The following is an 18,312-nucleotide window of genomic DNA, read 5'->3' on the forward strand; positions in this document are numbered from 1 at the left end:
TTGTGATCTTCTCAAAGGGGCAGGAATTATATCTGTAGTGGTAGGAAAAGAGGATTTTGTGCCAGCTTCAATATCATTGAATATGTGAGGAGAGACATTTGCATCAATTGAGACTGAACTCTCAGCATTAGTTTTCTGGTGAACTATTCCCATGGATTGACATAAATCCTGCATTACTGAATTCACAAACTTTCCACCATTATCATACCTAATTGCATGTACTATTCCACATAATTGAGTATGTATCATCTTAAGAAAGGACGGAAAAATAGTCACAACATTATCTTTAAACTTTAAAAAAATATCCAAGTGATACAAGAGTAATCATCCACAACTATAAGGAAGAATTTATCTCCATCTTGTTGGTGTATTACAAGTTTCCTACACATCTAAGTACAATAACTGAAAGATTTTGTTAGACTTAGTACTGCTTAATGGAAATGGTTATCATATATGCGTAGCCAATGGGCAAACCTCACAACTATCTATTTTAGATTAATAATATTCTAGCTTGTATCCAAGCAATTCCTTCATAGATCCTCAAGATGCATGTCCTAATCGTTTGTGTCAAACCAGCACATCTTCCTATATTATTTATACACTGAGTCCTCTAACTACTGGTTGTTCATTAGCTCCAGTCCTAAGAGAAGCTTTAGGGACCAGCAAATAAAGCTCATCTTTCTCCCGATCAATCCCCTTCACCTTCCCATTTGAGTGGTCTTGGAATAGGCAACAGGGTAAAAGAGACAAAATAGTGTAGGTCTCTAGTTACCTTTGATACAGAAAGAAAGTTATATGCAAAATCAGGAACATAGAGTACATCTTATACTTTACATGTTTCTGTGATTTTGCAATTACCAACATGTGACACAAGTATAAAATCTCCATTCGGCAGGTGCACTCTTTTATCTCTTGTAGGACTAATATTTTTAACATCTGTTAACATTCCTAAGTCTGCTACCATATGATTAGCCGCCCATGTGTCTACTATCCAGTTTCCTTTTGCTATTTTAGCCATAATGGAATAAGTTATACCTGCCATATTAGCCATCGCTTATTTTGACAGATCATTGTAGAGCAACTTCATGATTTGGTCAAACTGTTCAACTGGTGAGGTGACCTTTGCCAGTTCCCTTCTCTCACTGCATCTCGTATCTTATTTTTCCACCATCAACAACTGGAAGATTTGGGTTATAGTTCTCAACTTGAACATTGTATGATGTGCTTGTACTTTTTATCTTTTTGTGCTTGAAATCCTGAGGGTAATCGATTATTTTATAGCATCATTCCTTTGTGTGATATTTCTTCTTGCAAAATTCATACTACATGTTCTAATTTCTCTTTGGCTTCTGGTAATTGCCTCCCTTACCAGCTAATAGAGCAGCCAGATCAATTTCTTCTCTAACCATAGAGGCATTTTCTACTGGCCTCTGACTTTCCCTTTCAATGAGAATAGCATAAGCTTTATTAATGTTTGGCATTGGATTGGTCATGAAGATTTGACTGCGTATTTGTTCACAGCTTCCATTCAGTCCCATTAGAAAGTGCAAAACTTTCTGCTTTTGCATGAATTCAAGGAAATTCTTAGATCTAGCATAATCACAGGGAGGAGGAACTATGCTATCAAATGCATCCCATAAGTTTTTGAGATTAAAGAAATAAACTGACACACTATCAGTTCCATGAGTAATTATTGTTATCGCTTTGTGTAATTGATACACTCGTGATGTATTTACTTTATCAAATCATTCTCTCAAATCCTCCCAGACTGTTCTCGCATATCTCACGTATAGTATCTCAGTTTTTAATTCTCTTGATACTGAATTCATAATCCACCCTAGGACAATAGTATTGCATCGATCTCATTGATGACTCAGTTCCTTGTCAAAATTTCCCTTTTTTAAAGTTCCGTCGACTAACCAAAGCTTGTTCTTTCCTAACAGTTAGATTTACATCGCATGTTTCCAGTTGGAGTAATTTTCTGAATTGGTCAGTTGAATTGAAATGATCGGAGCTCGGGCAGTGTTCTATGGATGAAGAAATAGTGGGTGATTATGGTCGATATCAATTTTCGCTGCCATTATTGAACTTTATACACAAATTGTAATTTGAAGAATGAAATTAGCGTGAAATTGGACAGGATTATCAACTTCGACTTGCAATTGCGGTTTCACTGCTCTGATACCATGATAAAACTCTAATCATTTAACACTCAAAACTCTAAACCGATTCTACCATTTATGAATGCATGGATGGGGAGGAGTGACAGAGTGTGGGAAGAGAGTATGTATTGAGAGAAAATAAAAGTTACATTTACAAAGAGAATAAACCATACATATATAGACAACTCAACTTCCACTAATCTCCTAACTAATTGCTTACGTGTACACTGACTTATAACTGATTAACTCAATATGATTCTCCTACTGTTATACATTATTTTGCTGTTGCACATATATATATCTCATGTTATTCCCAATACATCAATTTTTATGCAAACCTTATATGTGTATTAAATTTTTTATTAAATATCTATAAATATTTGTGAACAAAATATTATTGAGATAGATGTAAGAATTCATAAACTTTAAATTTGGATCTACCTTTAGATAGGAGTTAATACCCAACCCTACACCACCACGGAAGGTGAAACATGGATGGATAGATTTACTAAATAAAAAAAAACCTTTTGAATTTCAGTTATCACGTTTTCTTTCATTACTTTTGGTAATTTGGCAATCTCAAATGCTTTATTTTCTATGTTGTTTTACTTATATATATATATATATATATATATATACTATCCAACAAGTACTTTATTATAATTTCAATGCTACAAACAATACTTTTTGGTGCTTAAAAGGAACGAAGGCAGATACTGGAAATGAGAGGGAGGAGAGGCAAAAGAAAGTAGAAACCAATAGAAAGTAGGGCTTTGTACTGAAGGGCACTTTTGAAATTATAATATTATAAGGTGATAGGATTGATAGGTTTTTCAATATTTTTTGCCTTGTATTTTGATGATCTAACAAACCTAATCCCAAGAACTAGATAGGGAACCTGACTCACTTGGATTACACTGCATCTAACGGATTCCAGCCAAATATAAACTTGCTGCAGCTTCAGGACGTAGGAACCCAGACAAGGACTTGATACTCTTGTGGGTTCCTCACGGAAGTACAAAGTCAATTGGATGTAACTGGAAACGAAGATTCTACCGTACTGCACTGTTTTTAGCGCTCACTCATTCTCTGAACAACTAAAGTGCTCACATCACTTCAAGTGATATGATCAAGGTGTACCTGCAATGAGTCTATATAAAACATCATTCAAGTTAATCAATTCAAGATAATCTAGGCGGTGTGCACAAGAACCAAATCAGGAACCTGATCCCTTGGTACTTCTCTAACAGAAGTCCAAGTCAACTATACAACTGGAACGCAACTGAGAGACTGATCGCAACTGTACAAAGAGTAACACAATATAGACCTAGTCCCTTAGGGTTCTCTAACAAAAGTACAAGTCAACTACAGCTAGAAAGCAATTGCAGAAAGTGACTGCCTGCAACAGTGTAGCAGGCAGTGCAGCAGTCACTTCCCATTGAGATTGGACATCACTAAGGATGTCTTGTTTAGTATAAACCTTATGTAAGGCACAAGTTTCAGGTTCCAACACTTGCAAAATCAGAAAAGGAAAATATTCTCTCAAGTGCTCAAGAACCTCTCTCAAGAACAAAGCTGCTGCAACCTTAAGGATCTGATCCGTGATTGATGATATCTTAAGTTCTTAGGGTTGAGTCTTTGTTATGTGTTCTTCATTGTAACTCCTATCTGGCTTTCCAAGAAGTATTGATTAGGTTGAGTCATAGAAAAAGCCTTTGTTACCATAGTGTGACAAAGTGGCTTGTAGTGGAAATATCACAAGTTAGTCAAAGCCTTTGTAACCGTAGTGTGACAAGTGGCTTGTGGTGAAAATACCACAAGTTAGTAAAATTATTTGTAACTAGGATAGTTATAGAGTGGCTTGTGATGAGAGCATCACATGTTAGTTGAAGTCTTTGCAATAGGGTTATTGTAAAGTGACTTGTAATAGGTAGATTGCAAGTTAGTGAAGTTAAAAGACTACAAGTGTAGGTCGTGGTTTTTTTGATCCCCTAGTGTGGGATATTTCCACGTAAAAATTCTCTACTTTATTTACATTCAGCTTTACTAGCATTCACAGCAGAACCTCACAAAGGACTAGGTACTCTACTATTTGGTGGACTCACACAAACTTAGCGTTGTACCAAACTGATATAGGACCAGATCCTTGTACAGTTTGGTTCATCAGTATTTTCAGAGGAAACATATAGAGAACCCGTTTCTCTATACGGTCTAGTGGACACACAGTTTCTAACAAGTAGTATCAGAGCGGGTTCCTCCTAGCAGGCTAACACCTAGGAAGGATCCTCATGGCTGCTCCACCAACTCTTGAAAGGAGAAAACCAAAAAAGGAAAAGTACCGGGTACTTAAAGATGATAACAATGATTAAGTGAGGAAGATAGTGACATGGATTACCTAACCAAAAGATTTCAAAAGATGGTCGGTAGAAATAGAGAAATGCTAAAAAGGGACAGCTCCAACAAACCAAAAAATTACGAACTCTGTCCTAAGTGTGGAAAGCCTGGTCACTTCATCAAAGACTGTCCTCTCTTGAAGCAAGAGTTCTCTTAGAATAAGTCTGAAAAAATAGCTAAGAGGAACCTGATGCCCTTCAAGGACTTCAAGAAAAAGAGATATGCTTGCAACATGGTGAAACACGCTCTTGCATTTGGTGAGTCTAAAGATGAAACTCATGCTGGTGATAGCTCCATGATGGCAAGTGAAGGCGAGGAAAATGAATACGACTCAACTTTTGTATTGATGGCGCAACCAGATGATGATGAAGACGATGACAACAAGGAGGTAAATTTCAGGTATGTTCAGAGAAATTTGAAATCCTACTCTCCTAAGAAACTCATGTCTTTAGCTAGTATATTGATCGATGCCTATCATAGTCTTGTGGAGGATAGAGATTCTGTGATCTTAGAATTAGGAGAAGCTGAACAAACTAGGGATGAATTAGCGGCTGTAATTATCAACCATAAGGAAACCATTCAAAACCTCAAAGCGGAAAGAAATGATCTCTTGACAGTAATTGCAGACCTAAGGGAAATAATAGATAGACCGAAGATTAAGTCAAAACCTAAAAATTCTGGAAAAGGAAAGGAGATAGCCAGTGAGGAACACATTAGGCTTGAAAATGAGTAGAAAGCTACTAGAACTAGGATATGTGGCGAACTCAAAAAAAATAGGCAGCTTCAAGCAGAATTGAAGAGAGTAAAAAGTGATCTTGAGAAATCTTTCAAGTGGACCTGGTCCTTAGATGCTGTCACTATCATGTACTTCAACAATAGTGGAAACAGGTAGGGAATCGGGTTCCAAAAGGAGAAAACTCCTTACAACCCTCAGAGCAAGTACGTCACAATTCTTGATAACTGGTTGTGTACCCATTGTGGGAACAATGGGCACCTCAAAGAAAATTGCCAAGCCAGGGCTCAATCTGTTCAGAAAAACGAAGTGTTTACTAACAAAGTGACTACTAATAGGGGACCAGGTACCGCTCGTAAGAAACCAATATTGCATGCATGTACTAGAAGAGCCATTATCCATCCTTTATATCATAACAAGGGACCCAAACTAGTTTGAGTTCCTAAATCTAACCCATAATTTAGATGTGAAGGGAACAGTGGGAGGAAGCGGAATGTAATGGATCATGGATAGTAGATGCTCAAAGCGCATGACTGGAAATACCATAGATTTTCTATCAGTAAAAGACCTGGAAGGAAGGGATGTACCCCTTGGAAAATGGAAAGAAGGGGTACATTCTAGGTATGGGGAAGAAAACAAGGAATAAGTTTGTGTCTAAGCTGGTGAAATGAGCTTCTTGAATGCAGTTGATAATGATTCAAAGACTTGGCATAAAGGATTTGGGGAATACAAGTTTCTCATTTCTGGATATATTGATGAAGAAGGACATGGTCCATGGTATGTCAAATTCAAAGTTTGAAGACACGGAGCATGCAATTCCTATAGGAATACTGAGCAGGAGTGCAAAGAGGTGCATGATCAGACATCTCCTGAACAAAACCCCCTATGAGTTGCTGACTGGAAGGAAACCTAAGTTGACTCATCTGAGAACCTTCGGATGAAAATGCTGAGCTTTTATGGTCTCAACAATGAGAAGGACCAGCTTGGGAAGTTTGATGCAAAAAAGCAATGAAAGAATCCTTCTGGGATACTCCACTCAAAGCAAAGCCCACAAAGTCTACAACAAAACAGCACACTGTGTGGAAGGAAGTGTTCATGTGCTATTCAACAAGACATCCTCCTCTAAAAAAGGAGGAAACAGTGATGATTAAGATGATGAACCACTTTTGGTCCCTGGGAAATATCTGGAGCTTCAAATGGAAAGGCTGATTTGATGAGTAAGATGAAGGAGTGTAGGGAAATCCATTTAACTTACCCAGTTTTTCGACCAATCAATCTTCAGTCCCAAATTGGAAACACAAAAGCTCTCATTCACTTGATAATATAATCACCCGCTTGATTCTAGAGTTTAGACAAGATCAAAAAGCAAAAATTCCCTAGCCTTCTCAGCATTCTATCCCAAAAAGAATCCAAAAATATCAAGGAAGCCTTGTAGGATGCAGAATAGATCACTGAAATGCAAGAGGAACTGTATCAACTTGAATGAAACAAGGTATGACACTTGGTACCTAGACCCTCAGACAGAACCATCATAGGAACCAGGTGGGTATTCAGGAATGAGCTGGATAAACATGAAAATGCTATAAGGAACAAAGCAAGGCTTGTTGTCCCAGGATTCAATCAAGAGGAAGGGATCGATTATGATGAGACTTTTGGCCCAGTAGCTCGCATGGAAGCTAGTAGGATCCACATTGTCTTTGCTTCACATATGGAATTTACCCTATTCCAAATGGATGTGAAGAGTGCCTTCCTGAATGGTTTTCTCAAGGAAGAAGTTTATATCAAGCTACCTCTAGTGTTTGAACGTCATGTACATCCTGAACATATAATCAAAATTGGATAAGGCACTGTACGGATTGAAGCAGGCCCCTAGAGCTTGGTATGAGAGATTATCCAAGTTTCTCTTGGAAAAATGGCTTCACAAGAGGAAAGATTGACAATACATTGTCTTTGAAAAAACAGGGAAGGAACCTGCTCATTGATCAGATTTATATGGATGACATCCTATTTGGAGCTGCAACTAACTCATTATGTGACAAATTTGCTAAACTCATGGGAAGTGAGTTTGAAATGAGTATGATGTGGAACTGAATGTCTTCCTGGGTCTTCAAGTGAAGCAGTCCATAAAGAAAACTTGTATCAGTTAGCAGAAATGCATCAAAGAACTCTTGAAAAAGATTGACATGGAAGCATGGGAATCATTGGATCTCTACTCTACCTTACTGCCAGCAGGACATACATTGTATTTGGTGTGAGATTATGTGCAAGGTTCCAATAAAATTTTAAGGAATCTCCTCATGAAGGCTGCTAAGAGAATTCTGAGAAATTTTAAGGGCACACAAAACTTGGTTCTGTACTATCCTTCAGGTGACAATTTAAACCTTATTGGTTATGTTGATGCTGATTATGCAGGTTATCTGGTGGACAGGAAAAGAATATCTTGAAAGGTTCATTTCTTTAGATCATGCTTTATCTCATGGGGTACAAGGAAACAAAACTCAGTAGCTCTCTCAATAGCTGAAGTAGAATATGTTGCACCTGCCTCGTGATGTGCTCGTTCTTTGTGGATCAAGCAACAATTGGAAGTTTTTGGTGTATACACTAATTGTGTACCGCTTCTATGTGACAACACCAGTGCTCTCAACATGAAAAATAACCCAGTTTAACACAATACAACCAAGCACATTGATGTCAGACACCATTTTCTTAGGCACTATGTAGAAAAGGTGTATAAGATTTTATTGCACAGAAGATCAAATTGTAGATATCTTCACCAAAGCTCTGAGCAGGGAACACTTTGAGAAACAAGATGACATTGGGATTACTTAAGCCTAATTAAGAACTTGGTTCTGTAGACGTAACTATGATAGTCATACTTAGGTAAAATTGGCTAAAGTGTTTTCTGACTAGGCCTAACTCACATCTATACTATTGTAAACCTAATCACGCATGATGATCATAGAATAAAGGAACAGTGTTGAACTTCGGAGGAGAGTTGCAAAAACCCTTTTTACAAAAAATAGGTCAGGAACCTATTTGCTGCACCACAGGTTAGTAGTAATGTGATTTTCTCATGCTTGTTCAAAAAAAAAAAGAGGATAGCAAAATTAATTCAATTGCCACATGATCCAGATCAACAATTCTAAATCATGGTCTCCCTTTGCATCTTTTTAATTTTTCTTTCAGAACTCTCTACCACTTCTCTCACCAAGGCCAACGAATAATCGTCTTTTTCTCTTGCCATCAACATCACTCCTACATCTCCTCCTCCCTTAATACCATCACCAGAAACCCACTTCTTCACTATCCCTGATACTACTGTACCCATACCAGTTTCCTCCTTATCTCTAGTCACCTCTACTCATCCATCAAAACCCTGTCACACCTCCATGTGTTGCAAACCCTACTTCTCCTCTGTTCCTGAATCTCAGGGGGAAGAAACCCCATTCTTAGGGGATGAAGCGACTCTGGTGCTTTTTGAGTCTCCGGTTCATGACACCATCACAGAAGAACCTATTGAAGAACCTGATTCTCCTTTAGCTAAAACAAACCAGGTGGTTGTAGAAGAAAGAGGCTTTTGAGTCTACCTTGCAGAAGAGTAAGCAGAGTATTTAGAAAGAAAAAAACGGTTGATGAAATAAGGGGAAGCTGTGGCTGTTAAACACATTCCAGTGATTGAGGTTGATAAAGATGTTGTGGAGAAACCTAGTTCCTTAGTAAAAATATTTACAAAAGTTTGTGGTTGAGAAAGATTTGTTTTGAAAAGTGACATTGTGGCTGTTGCAAGCAGGAACAAGAAGTTTGTTGAAATGTCTAGAAAATAAAAGTGGGAAAATATGGGAGGACCTGGTTCAGTAAAGACCATTCCAAGTCTTGTGGGGTTGCACGCTTGCCCAACAAACTAGAAGATGGCAGGTATTAGACAAGTTCTGGACTTTGGCAACTAGTGGAGAACTTGCGGGAGAAATTGCTTGACTAACAGTTGTCTGTAACTGCCCGCATGGACCTAGCTCTCAAAACTATTGCTCCCTCCTCTTCCAAGCCTCCCTCTTCTAGTGCCCCCTAGGATCCTCTTAGTGGCCAGTTATCTTTTGCTCTGATGATTTTGTGGCTGTTGTTTTTCTTTTTATTTATCTTTTTGTGATGGCATGTTGGATTTCATCATTGTTGCTCATGTTGAAACAGTCAAATTTCTTGTCAATAAAACAGCTCTTCTTTTACTTGTATAATGCTTGTTTTCCCTTTTGCTTCTCTTTTCTATCATGATTGTGTGCACATATGTGGCATGAGTTAACTTTGTTGGGCTTTTTATGCCTTTTTGTCTAACTGTGTCTTTTTATTGATGCCAAAAGGGGAAAGAATAGAGTCAAGGGGAACATATGCAGACATATGCCAGGGAGAAGAATAGAGTCAGGGGGAACATATGCAGTTGCTGGTACCTTATCTTGTTAAGTCAAATAGTCATCAATGTTCAAAGTTTGTCATCATCAAAAAGGGAAAAATTGATGGGCTTAAGGTCTTTTAATCTATGTTTTGATGATCTAACAAACTTTATGTATGGAACCAGATAAAAGACCAAGAATGATAGTAAAAAGTCAGGGGGAACATATTGGGAAACATGTGTAAGTAAGGGCATAAAGTCAGGGGGAACCTGTGGTTTCCTGTTATTCAATCTGGTTCTCTAAACTCTAACTCCTTATTTTCAAAGCTAAGTTTATCATCATCAAAAAGGGGGAAATTGATAGGATTGATAGGTTTTTCAATATATTTTGTCTTGTGTTTTGATGATCTAACAAACTTAATGTCAAGAACCAGATAGAGAACCTGACTCACTTGAATTACACTGCATCTAACAGATTCTAGCCAAATGTGAACTTGCTACAGCTTTAGGAGGTAGGAACCAAGACAAGGACCTGATAATCTTGTGGGTTCTTCACGGCAGTACAAAGTCAATTGGACACAACTGAAAACGAAGATTCTGCCGCACTGCACTGTTTCCAGCGCCCACTCATTCTCTGACCAACTAAAGTACTCACATCACTTCAAGTGATGCGATCAAGGTGTACCTACAATGAGTCTATACAAAGCATCATTCAAGTTACTCAACTCAAGACAATCTGGGCGGTGTGCACAAGAACCAGATCCCTTGGTACTTCTCTAACAGAAGTCCAAGTCAACTATACAGTTGGAATGCAACTGAGTGACTGATCGCAACTGTACAAAGAGGAACACAACAGGGACCTGGTCCCTTAGGGTTCTCTAACAAAAGTACAAGTCAACTACAGCTGGAAAGTAATTGCAGAAAGTGACTGCCTGCAATAGTGTAGCAGTCACTTCCCATTGAGATTGGACATCACTAAGGATGTCTTGTGTAGTATAAACCTTATACAAGGGACAAGTTTCAGGTTCCAACACTTGCAAAATCAGAAAAGGAAGATATTCTCTCAAGTGTTCAAGAACCTCTCTCAAGAACAAAGCTATTGCAACCTTAAGGACCTGATCCGTGATTGATGATATCTTAAGTCCTTAGGGTTGTTGAGTCTTTGTTATGTATTCTTCATTGTAACTCCTATCCGGCTTTCCAAGAAGCGTTGATTAGGTTGAGTCATAAGCAAAAGTCTTTGTTACCATAGTGTGACAAAGTGGCTTGTGGTGGAAACATCACAAGTTAGTCAAAGCCTTTATAACCGTAGTGTGACAAAGTGTCTTGTGGTGGAAATACCACAAGTTAGTCTAATTCTTTGTAACTAGGATAGTTATAGAGTGGCTTGTGATGAGAGCATCACATATTAGTTGAAGTCTTTGCAATAGGATTATTATAAAGTGGCTTGTAATAGGGAGATTGCAAGTTAGTGAAGTTAAAAGCCTACAGGTGTAGGTCGTGATTTTTTTGATCCCCTTGTGTGAGATTTTTCCACGTAAAAATCCTCTGCCTTATTTACATTCAACTTTACTAGCATTCATAACAGAACCTCACAAAAGGACCAGGTACTCTACTATTTGGTGGACTCACACAGACTTAGCACTGTACCAAACTGATATAGGACCAGATCCCAATACAGTTTGGCTCATCAGTATTTTCAGAGGAAACATATAGAGAACCTGTTTCTCTATACAGTCTGGTGGACGTACAGTTTCTAACATAAGGGATAAGATTGTAAAATGTTTGGTCAAAGGCAAATAAGCTTTAAGCTAAAAAAACAATAAGTTGGAAATACCCAACTTATGATTTTTGGCTTGTTTTGGGCCTTTTGGCTTAAATGGTGTAAAAATAGCACGGGCTAGCCAGTTTTTGGACTGGTCATTCAAAGTTCTATCCCGAAGGGGTAGAGAAACTGTTTTCAATAGATCCAACACTTAAAACAATACTTTTTGGTGCTTAAAAGGTGCTAAAAAATTAGCTAAGCAAAGTGGCCCTTAAGCTCAACTATTATAGGAGGATAAATTTGGATCAACAACAACAATAACAACGACCCAATAAAATCTCACAATTGAGGGTTGGGGAGGGTAGTGTTTACGCAGGCCTTACCTCTACCTCGAGGGGATAGAGAGACTATTTCCGATAGACCCTCGGTTTAAGAAGACAGTAAGAGATAATATATCAGTATCATCGACAAAAAACCATAGAATCAATAACATCACAAGAACCAGTAAATAGATGGAATGCAAAAATAATAACCAATAAATAAGGACCAGCACTATAAAAATGGAAGAGTAGTGTAAACACAATATTGATCGCTAGCAGTCTAAGAGTAAATCCTATCAACCTAACCTCACACTGATACAAGTTAAAAATATGTTCAACTACCTCATAACCTACTATTTTAATGCTCGACCTCTATAGCCGTCGAGGGCCATTCCGCAAAATCTAAAGGTAGACTGACCTTTTCGGCTTTTCCCATAAGTAATTAATAAAACAAAGGCTCGTCAAACAAACAAAAAAGGGAGAAGGGACGACACATCATTTTCGTCTAGCAATGTGGCCCTTTTGGCATATTCCGTATGAGAAAGAGATCCGATTCTGTTGGCTCTTATCTCTGTTGTTCAAATCCATTTGGCAAACTCAGTCTATAACAACACTCCACAGCAAGTGTTTCTTGCTAAAATGACAATGCTTTTGATTATTTCCTTTTAATATTTGTTAAAACTTAGAAGGAAGACCAATATTAGCTTATTCACAGAATAATCTTTTCTAACACTCTTTACGTAGTTCTTACGAAATTGTAACAAACAAGGCTAAAATTTGTGCGAATAACACCTTTATTAAAGAAAAGAAAATGTCTTTATCATAAATGAAATGAGTAAAAGAAACTCGAAATAATTGAAAATTGGGAAGGTATTTATTTACATAATAAATAAATGTGGAACTAATTACGATGAATGAGTTGAGGTGTCAAAAATCATTTCCCTAATGTTAAACACTCCACTCCCAACATCAAAGAAGCTCTAGCCATGGCTGTAAACTTGAGGAATCACAGCCTATTAATCACTTTCTTGTTCCTTTTTCATTTTTTGCCATGGCGGCAGATACATGGGTTAAAATCACCGTTTAATCCTAAGGATATTCTGCCACTGTTACCAAGACAGGTCTCATGGCCTATCCTCAACTCCCTTCACGGTGCTGTGGACTTATTGCCTGCTTTTGTTGGGGCTGCTTCAATCGCAGAAAACAATACACTAGAGTGGAAAGGTGCTTGCTTTTACAAGAATACTGCTTGGTTAGAGCTTCATAACAAGTCTCAAAGTCAATTTGGTGGAGGCACTCTTCATATCAAGGTCTCCCTCTATCTATTTTGCTATTTTTTTTTTCCATGTGGGTGTTGGCAATAGCTATTTTTCAAATTTCACCTTGTTTTCTTGTATATTCAGTTGTTTTTATATGTAAGTTCTTGGTCCATGTGTATATTGGAGAGTTTAGGGATGATGTTTGGCCCAATTTAAAATTTATTGTTACTTGGGTCTGGATTGTGAAAATGTCTTCCCATTGTTTATTATATTTTGAGTTAATATTTAGTAATCCAAAAAGATTTGGTATAATATTAGACCGGAACGAGCTTAAATGGAGTGACATTAGTGATATTTCAAATAGCGGATCAGAGGCGGACGCACACTAGGGAGAGGGGTCAATGGCACCCGAAAACTTCTACAAAAACTCCATGTGTACTTGCAAATGTCTTCAAGAAATAGTGAGATATTAGCATAGGTCCATGTACCAATCTTTATGAGCAGTGATAAATTTATATTGAATGTCATGGTGACCCCACAACCACTAAATTGGTGGGTCTGCCTCTGTAGCCGATCCATCTTGCTTGGGATTGAAGCGTAGTTGTGGTTCATTCTTATGGTGATACCTGGATTTAGTTAGCTAATGAGTCCTTGGAACTTCTCGGAAAATTTCTTTTGTTGTTAAACTCAAATATCTATTGATTTGGTTGCCAGATTGATAGACAATTTTACTGGATTTTAAACTAATCTTTATCTTTTGCTCTACTCCTCTTCACTGGAAGCTCTAAGAGTTTACTTTTCTCCGACTAACATTGTTCATTGAACTTACTGCATGCTTGTGGAGTAGAGGTATCTTTTTGCGAAATCCCAGTCTTTGCATTGATTAGGTGTTGCTTATATTCCAACTATCTTGAGCTTGCAGAGGTTGCACACACAGATGTTTGGACTGAATGTATTTAACGATTCTGAATGAAAACATTTTGGAAGCATAATCTGCATTCATTATTATTAATGATTATTTGTTCTCTGCCCAAGTATATGGTGATAAATTATTGTCAAATTATTTATGGTGTATTTTGAACTTCCTCTATAGTTCTTTAATGCATTATTTTGTAATGCTCAGATGGGAAGAGTTCCCATTTTAATATCAATTCTTGATCTGTTGTTGTACTTCATTCTTATATTTGTATTTGTGTTTCTATTACATTATTATTCAGGTAATTGATAAACAAAATATATTATTCAGGTCAGCAATGCACACAGTTGGACATGTATGGACCTTTACATCTTTGCAACTCCATATCATGTAACATGGGATTACTACTTTTTGTCTCGTGAACATACCCTTGAAATCAAAGAGTGGAAGTCTGAAGCTGAGTTAGAATATGTGAGTCACCATCCTTTCTTAAATGAAACTAATTGGTCATTGATCTAAAGCATAAATTCGTTAGTCTAATGGATCAAACATAATTGAAACAGGTCAAATATAAAGGGATCTCAATTTTCCTATTGCAAGCAGGAATGTTAGGAACCCTTTCAGCACTATGGGATTTTCTCCCTTTGTTCACGAATACTGGATGGGGTGAGAAGTCAAATATTGGGTTTCTAAAGAAACATATGGGTGCTTCATTTGAAGTACGTCCACAACCGTGGGTTACAAACCTTACTACTGATGACATTCATTCTGGAGATTTTCTTGCAATATCAAAGATTAAAGGTACCTGGGGTGGTTTTGAGACTATGGAGAAATGGGCAACAGGAGCCTATGCTGGCCATACCGCTGTTTGCTTGAGAGATGCTGAAGGGAAACTATGGGTTGGCGAATCTGGACATGACAATGATCAGGTGGTGTGTTAAACTATTTTTTCATACGATGTTATTCCTTGGTAATTGCTTCTTCTTTCTTGGGAGCAAGGGCAGATGCTCTTACATGCTCACCTCCCGAAAGCCCCCGCCTCCAACCAACTCAAGAAACGAAAAAAATAGGAAGATGGCATAACTGGAAGGTAAGGAAAATGGAGATAATATGTGATCTCTATGCAATACTTGTACCAACTCTATTCTTTGCGTTTCCTTTCAGGGAGAAGATGTGATTGCTATACTACCATGGGATGAATGGTGGGAATTTGAGCTGACAAAAGACAATACCAATCCACATATTGCATTGCTCCCATTGCACCCTGACCTCCGAGCCAAATTTAACAAAACTGCTGCTTGGGAATATGCAAAAAGCATGGCAGGAAAACCTTATGGTTACCATAACTTAATATTTAGCTGGATAGACACAATTGATGGAAATTACCCTTCTCCCTTGGATGCTCATCTGGTAATGCATGTTATTTTCAGATCACAGTCTTTCCAATTTTTGCTATGCCCTATTATCTTGAAGGTGTTATCTTCCATACTGTCCTTTACTATCGAATTCCTTTGATCTGCGAGTATAGCAAATTTCTGCTTTGACTGTATATGTTCTTTCAAATACATCAGATAATCGCAAGTCACAACAAACAGCTAACTTAAACCTCATCATATTTTGTTGATCAGCTAAAGCAGTAATATGCTGTGCACATGAAGTGACATTGGTGAAATGCCTTCATTTCAGGCACATACTAGTTATATCGAAATAATATAGGACTCAGAACTTTTGGTGGGTCTTAAAGCTGCAGGTTTCATTTTCTGAACAGTATCTAGATTTCCATATGGGGTATCTGCTTTGAATTTTAGTATGATGTTATTCCCGTTGAGCTTCATTTGACTGCTAAAAATATTATGATTCAAGTGTTCCATAGAATTACGCTAACTATACATGTTTGCTTTAGCACTAAATATTTGATAGGTTTAGTGTGAGAGAAATTAAAGTGCCGTATGATCATGGATGAGCTTGAAATTACTCTAGGAAGATATCACATTTATACGTGAAAGACAATTGAAATCAGAAAGTTGAGGATGAAAGAAGGGGGAAAAACCGAAAGAGGAATAGTGGCACTGAGAAAAAAAGTAGAAATGACAGGCATTTATAGATAAAGGTGGGTCATTTGTGGCACTTGGTTTTTGTGTTGTGGATAGCTGCTACTGTATTTTGCTGCATTTATTAAATTTCCCGTTATTTTTAGTTATTGTTACGTAATATTTATTGTTGTGTGGTGCAGATTGCTTCTGTCATGACTGTGTTTAACCAACTAAAGCCTGCATATGCTTCTAACTTGTGGAATGAAGCCTTAAACAAACGACTTGGAACTCAGGTAAATTTATGAAATGCCTCTTTTTGTTGAGACAAATAGTGGACAAAATACCATTGAAGCAGCTGCTAGGTATAATATGTTTCTCCACTGAATATCTATTTAAAACGGAATTACAAAAGGTTGATGTTATAAACTATTATTTGGCCCGACATATAACTTGCTTTGTTAAGTCGGGGTAAACCTCAATCATAGACTTGATTATATTCAATATCAAATGCTGATCCATTCTGTTCAATGCAGAACCTTAGTCTTCCCAATATACTTGTTGAAGTTGAAAAGCGTGGATCCTCTTTTGCTGAATTGTTGATTATTCCAGAGCAGGATGATTGGGTTTATAGTGATGGAAAGTCAGCATCATGTGTTGCTTATATTATGGAAATGTATAAGGAAGGAGGACTATTTGGTGAACTTGCAAGCTCAATTCAGGTTACAGAGTTCACGGTGAGTTTGTCCGATAGATTGTTAAGCTTTCCTCTTTTCGGTTGGTTGCTCTTTGCCTGGCTAATTTACTTGATGAATCAGAAACTGCATATTCCTTTGTTCTGTTTAACATGTCTGTACCTCAAGTCAAGTATCTTTTACTTGTCCATTCCTTTTATCTTTGCATCTTCGTCAACCCATGCCCTAATTCTAGTTATTTGAACAGTTCCAAATAAACTGTTCTATTTAATTGTTTGGGGTGTACTACCTAGTATATAAACATTTTTCCTATAATCCAGGATACATTTTCAGTATCCTATTGCGGAAAGGTAAAGCTAGGAACACTTTTAAACCAGCAATATTTCAGTTATGGGAATAAGTTACTTTATCTTCTATTTTGGAACTGCCTATGTTTATACAAAACTGTAGCACCAATATTTGCTCATCAAAAGAAACTACGATTCTTGCATGAATACATGTATGCTGTTGAACCCTTTTGGTTCATTTCATTGGAAAACACATGGCAATCTATGTTGGACTCCAGTTCTAGAATTTCAGGAAATAATGTTTTTTTAACTAGTCTTATATTGTTGGAAGTGCAGATAAAAGATGCTTATACTCTCAAGTTTTTTGAGAACAATTCAAGCCGGTTGCCAAAGTGGTGCAATGCCGATGACACTGTGAAGCTTCCTTTCTGTCAAATTCGTGGAAAGTATCGGATGGAATTACCCGGATACAATACTATGGATCCGTATCCCCATATGAACGAAAGATGTCCATCTATGCCTCCGAAATATTACAGACCTCAAGGTTGTTGACAAGATTTCCCCCATCTTCCTCGTAGTTATTGTTGAAGACATAACCAAGTAAATACAAGTGTGCTATCTCTAACAGCTAAAGCTTTTAGATGAGATGGTCACACAATTCAACAAGCATGTCGCATAGTATAATTTTTTCACTCATCAGTTCTCTTGGAGTTGTACAATTGCCTAGGATGTACAAGGTTGCTATTAGCCCTACATGTTGCTCTTATTTAAGAGTTTGTACAAAAAAATTTACTTCCAGCACCACTTCAATGTGGCACAGCCAGAATGTTAGCTTGTCAATTTCCTTGTTTTTATATAGTTTTATACTGGACGAGGTCGCGAAAATCAATCCCAAAGAACTTGTACATACAGAAAAATGTTGGTATTTGAAGTGGATATTAATTGTTCACTATGCCTTCAAAACTCTAGAGATATATACTGAACGTTGCACTGTAAAATTGTCGTAATTTTTATAGAGTAACGGATATTCTAAATGGTGTTGAAGGGCAAAAACACACAATAGCAGAAGAACAGAAATCTAATTCGGCGCGAGGGTAAATGAGAGTGGATATTAATATTTTGCTTAGGTACTCTTGACTTATAGCCGAATTTCCAACTACACATTTTATATTTGCAGAAATCCTGTTACCCCAGAACTATTTTTAAATGGAATTAGTATACTCTTAATGCGAATGTGACAAAAGAGAGTGTATGCCACCCTCCTTGAGAGAGTGAGAAAGAGAGATAATGCTGAAATTTTATTTTTATAAGTAACATTTTAATAAAATATACTCCCTCTATTCCAGTTTATGTGAACCTGTTTCTTTTTT

General features: G+C 37.3%; 1 protein-coding gene across 2 annotated transcripts; it reads left to right on the forward strand.

Moving 5' to 3' along the window:
- The first annotated feature begins 12,487 nt into the window (after positions 1–12,487).
- Positions 12,488–17,891, forward strand: LOC104246940 (uncharacterized). Of its 2 annotated transcripts, none has more exons than XM_009802951.2 (7): positions 12,488–13,065; positions 14,261–14,401; positions 14,494–14,859; positions 15,095–15,340; positions 16,164–16,256; positions 16,573–16,697; positions 17,279–17,470. In XM_009802951.2, exons 1-7 carry the CDS (start codon positions 12,742–12,744, stop codon positions 17,280–17,282), a joined length of 1,299 nt encoding a protein of 432 aa, XP_009801253.1. In that variant the 5' UTR covers positions 12,488–12,741; the 3' UTR covers positions 17,283–17,470. The 2 variants fall into 2 exon arrangements, with proteins under 2 accessions (XP_009801253.1, XP_009801187.1); XM_009802885.2 differs by having other exon boundaries at positions 12,496–13,065; positions 16,497–16,697; positions 17,279–17,891.
- The last annotated feature ends 421 nt before the right edge of the window (positions 17,892–18,312 follow it).

Source organism: Nicotiana sylvestris, chromosome 7 (assembly GCF_000393655.2).
Source record: "Nicotiana sylvestris chromosome 7, ASM39365v2, whole genome shotgun sequence".
NCBI classification, from domain to species: Eukaryota; Viridiplantae; Streptophyta; class Magnoliopsida; order Solanales; family Solanaceae; genus Nicotiana; species Nicotiana sylvestris.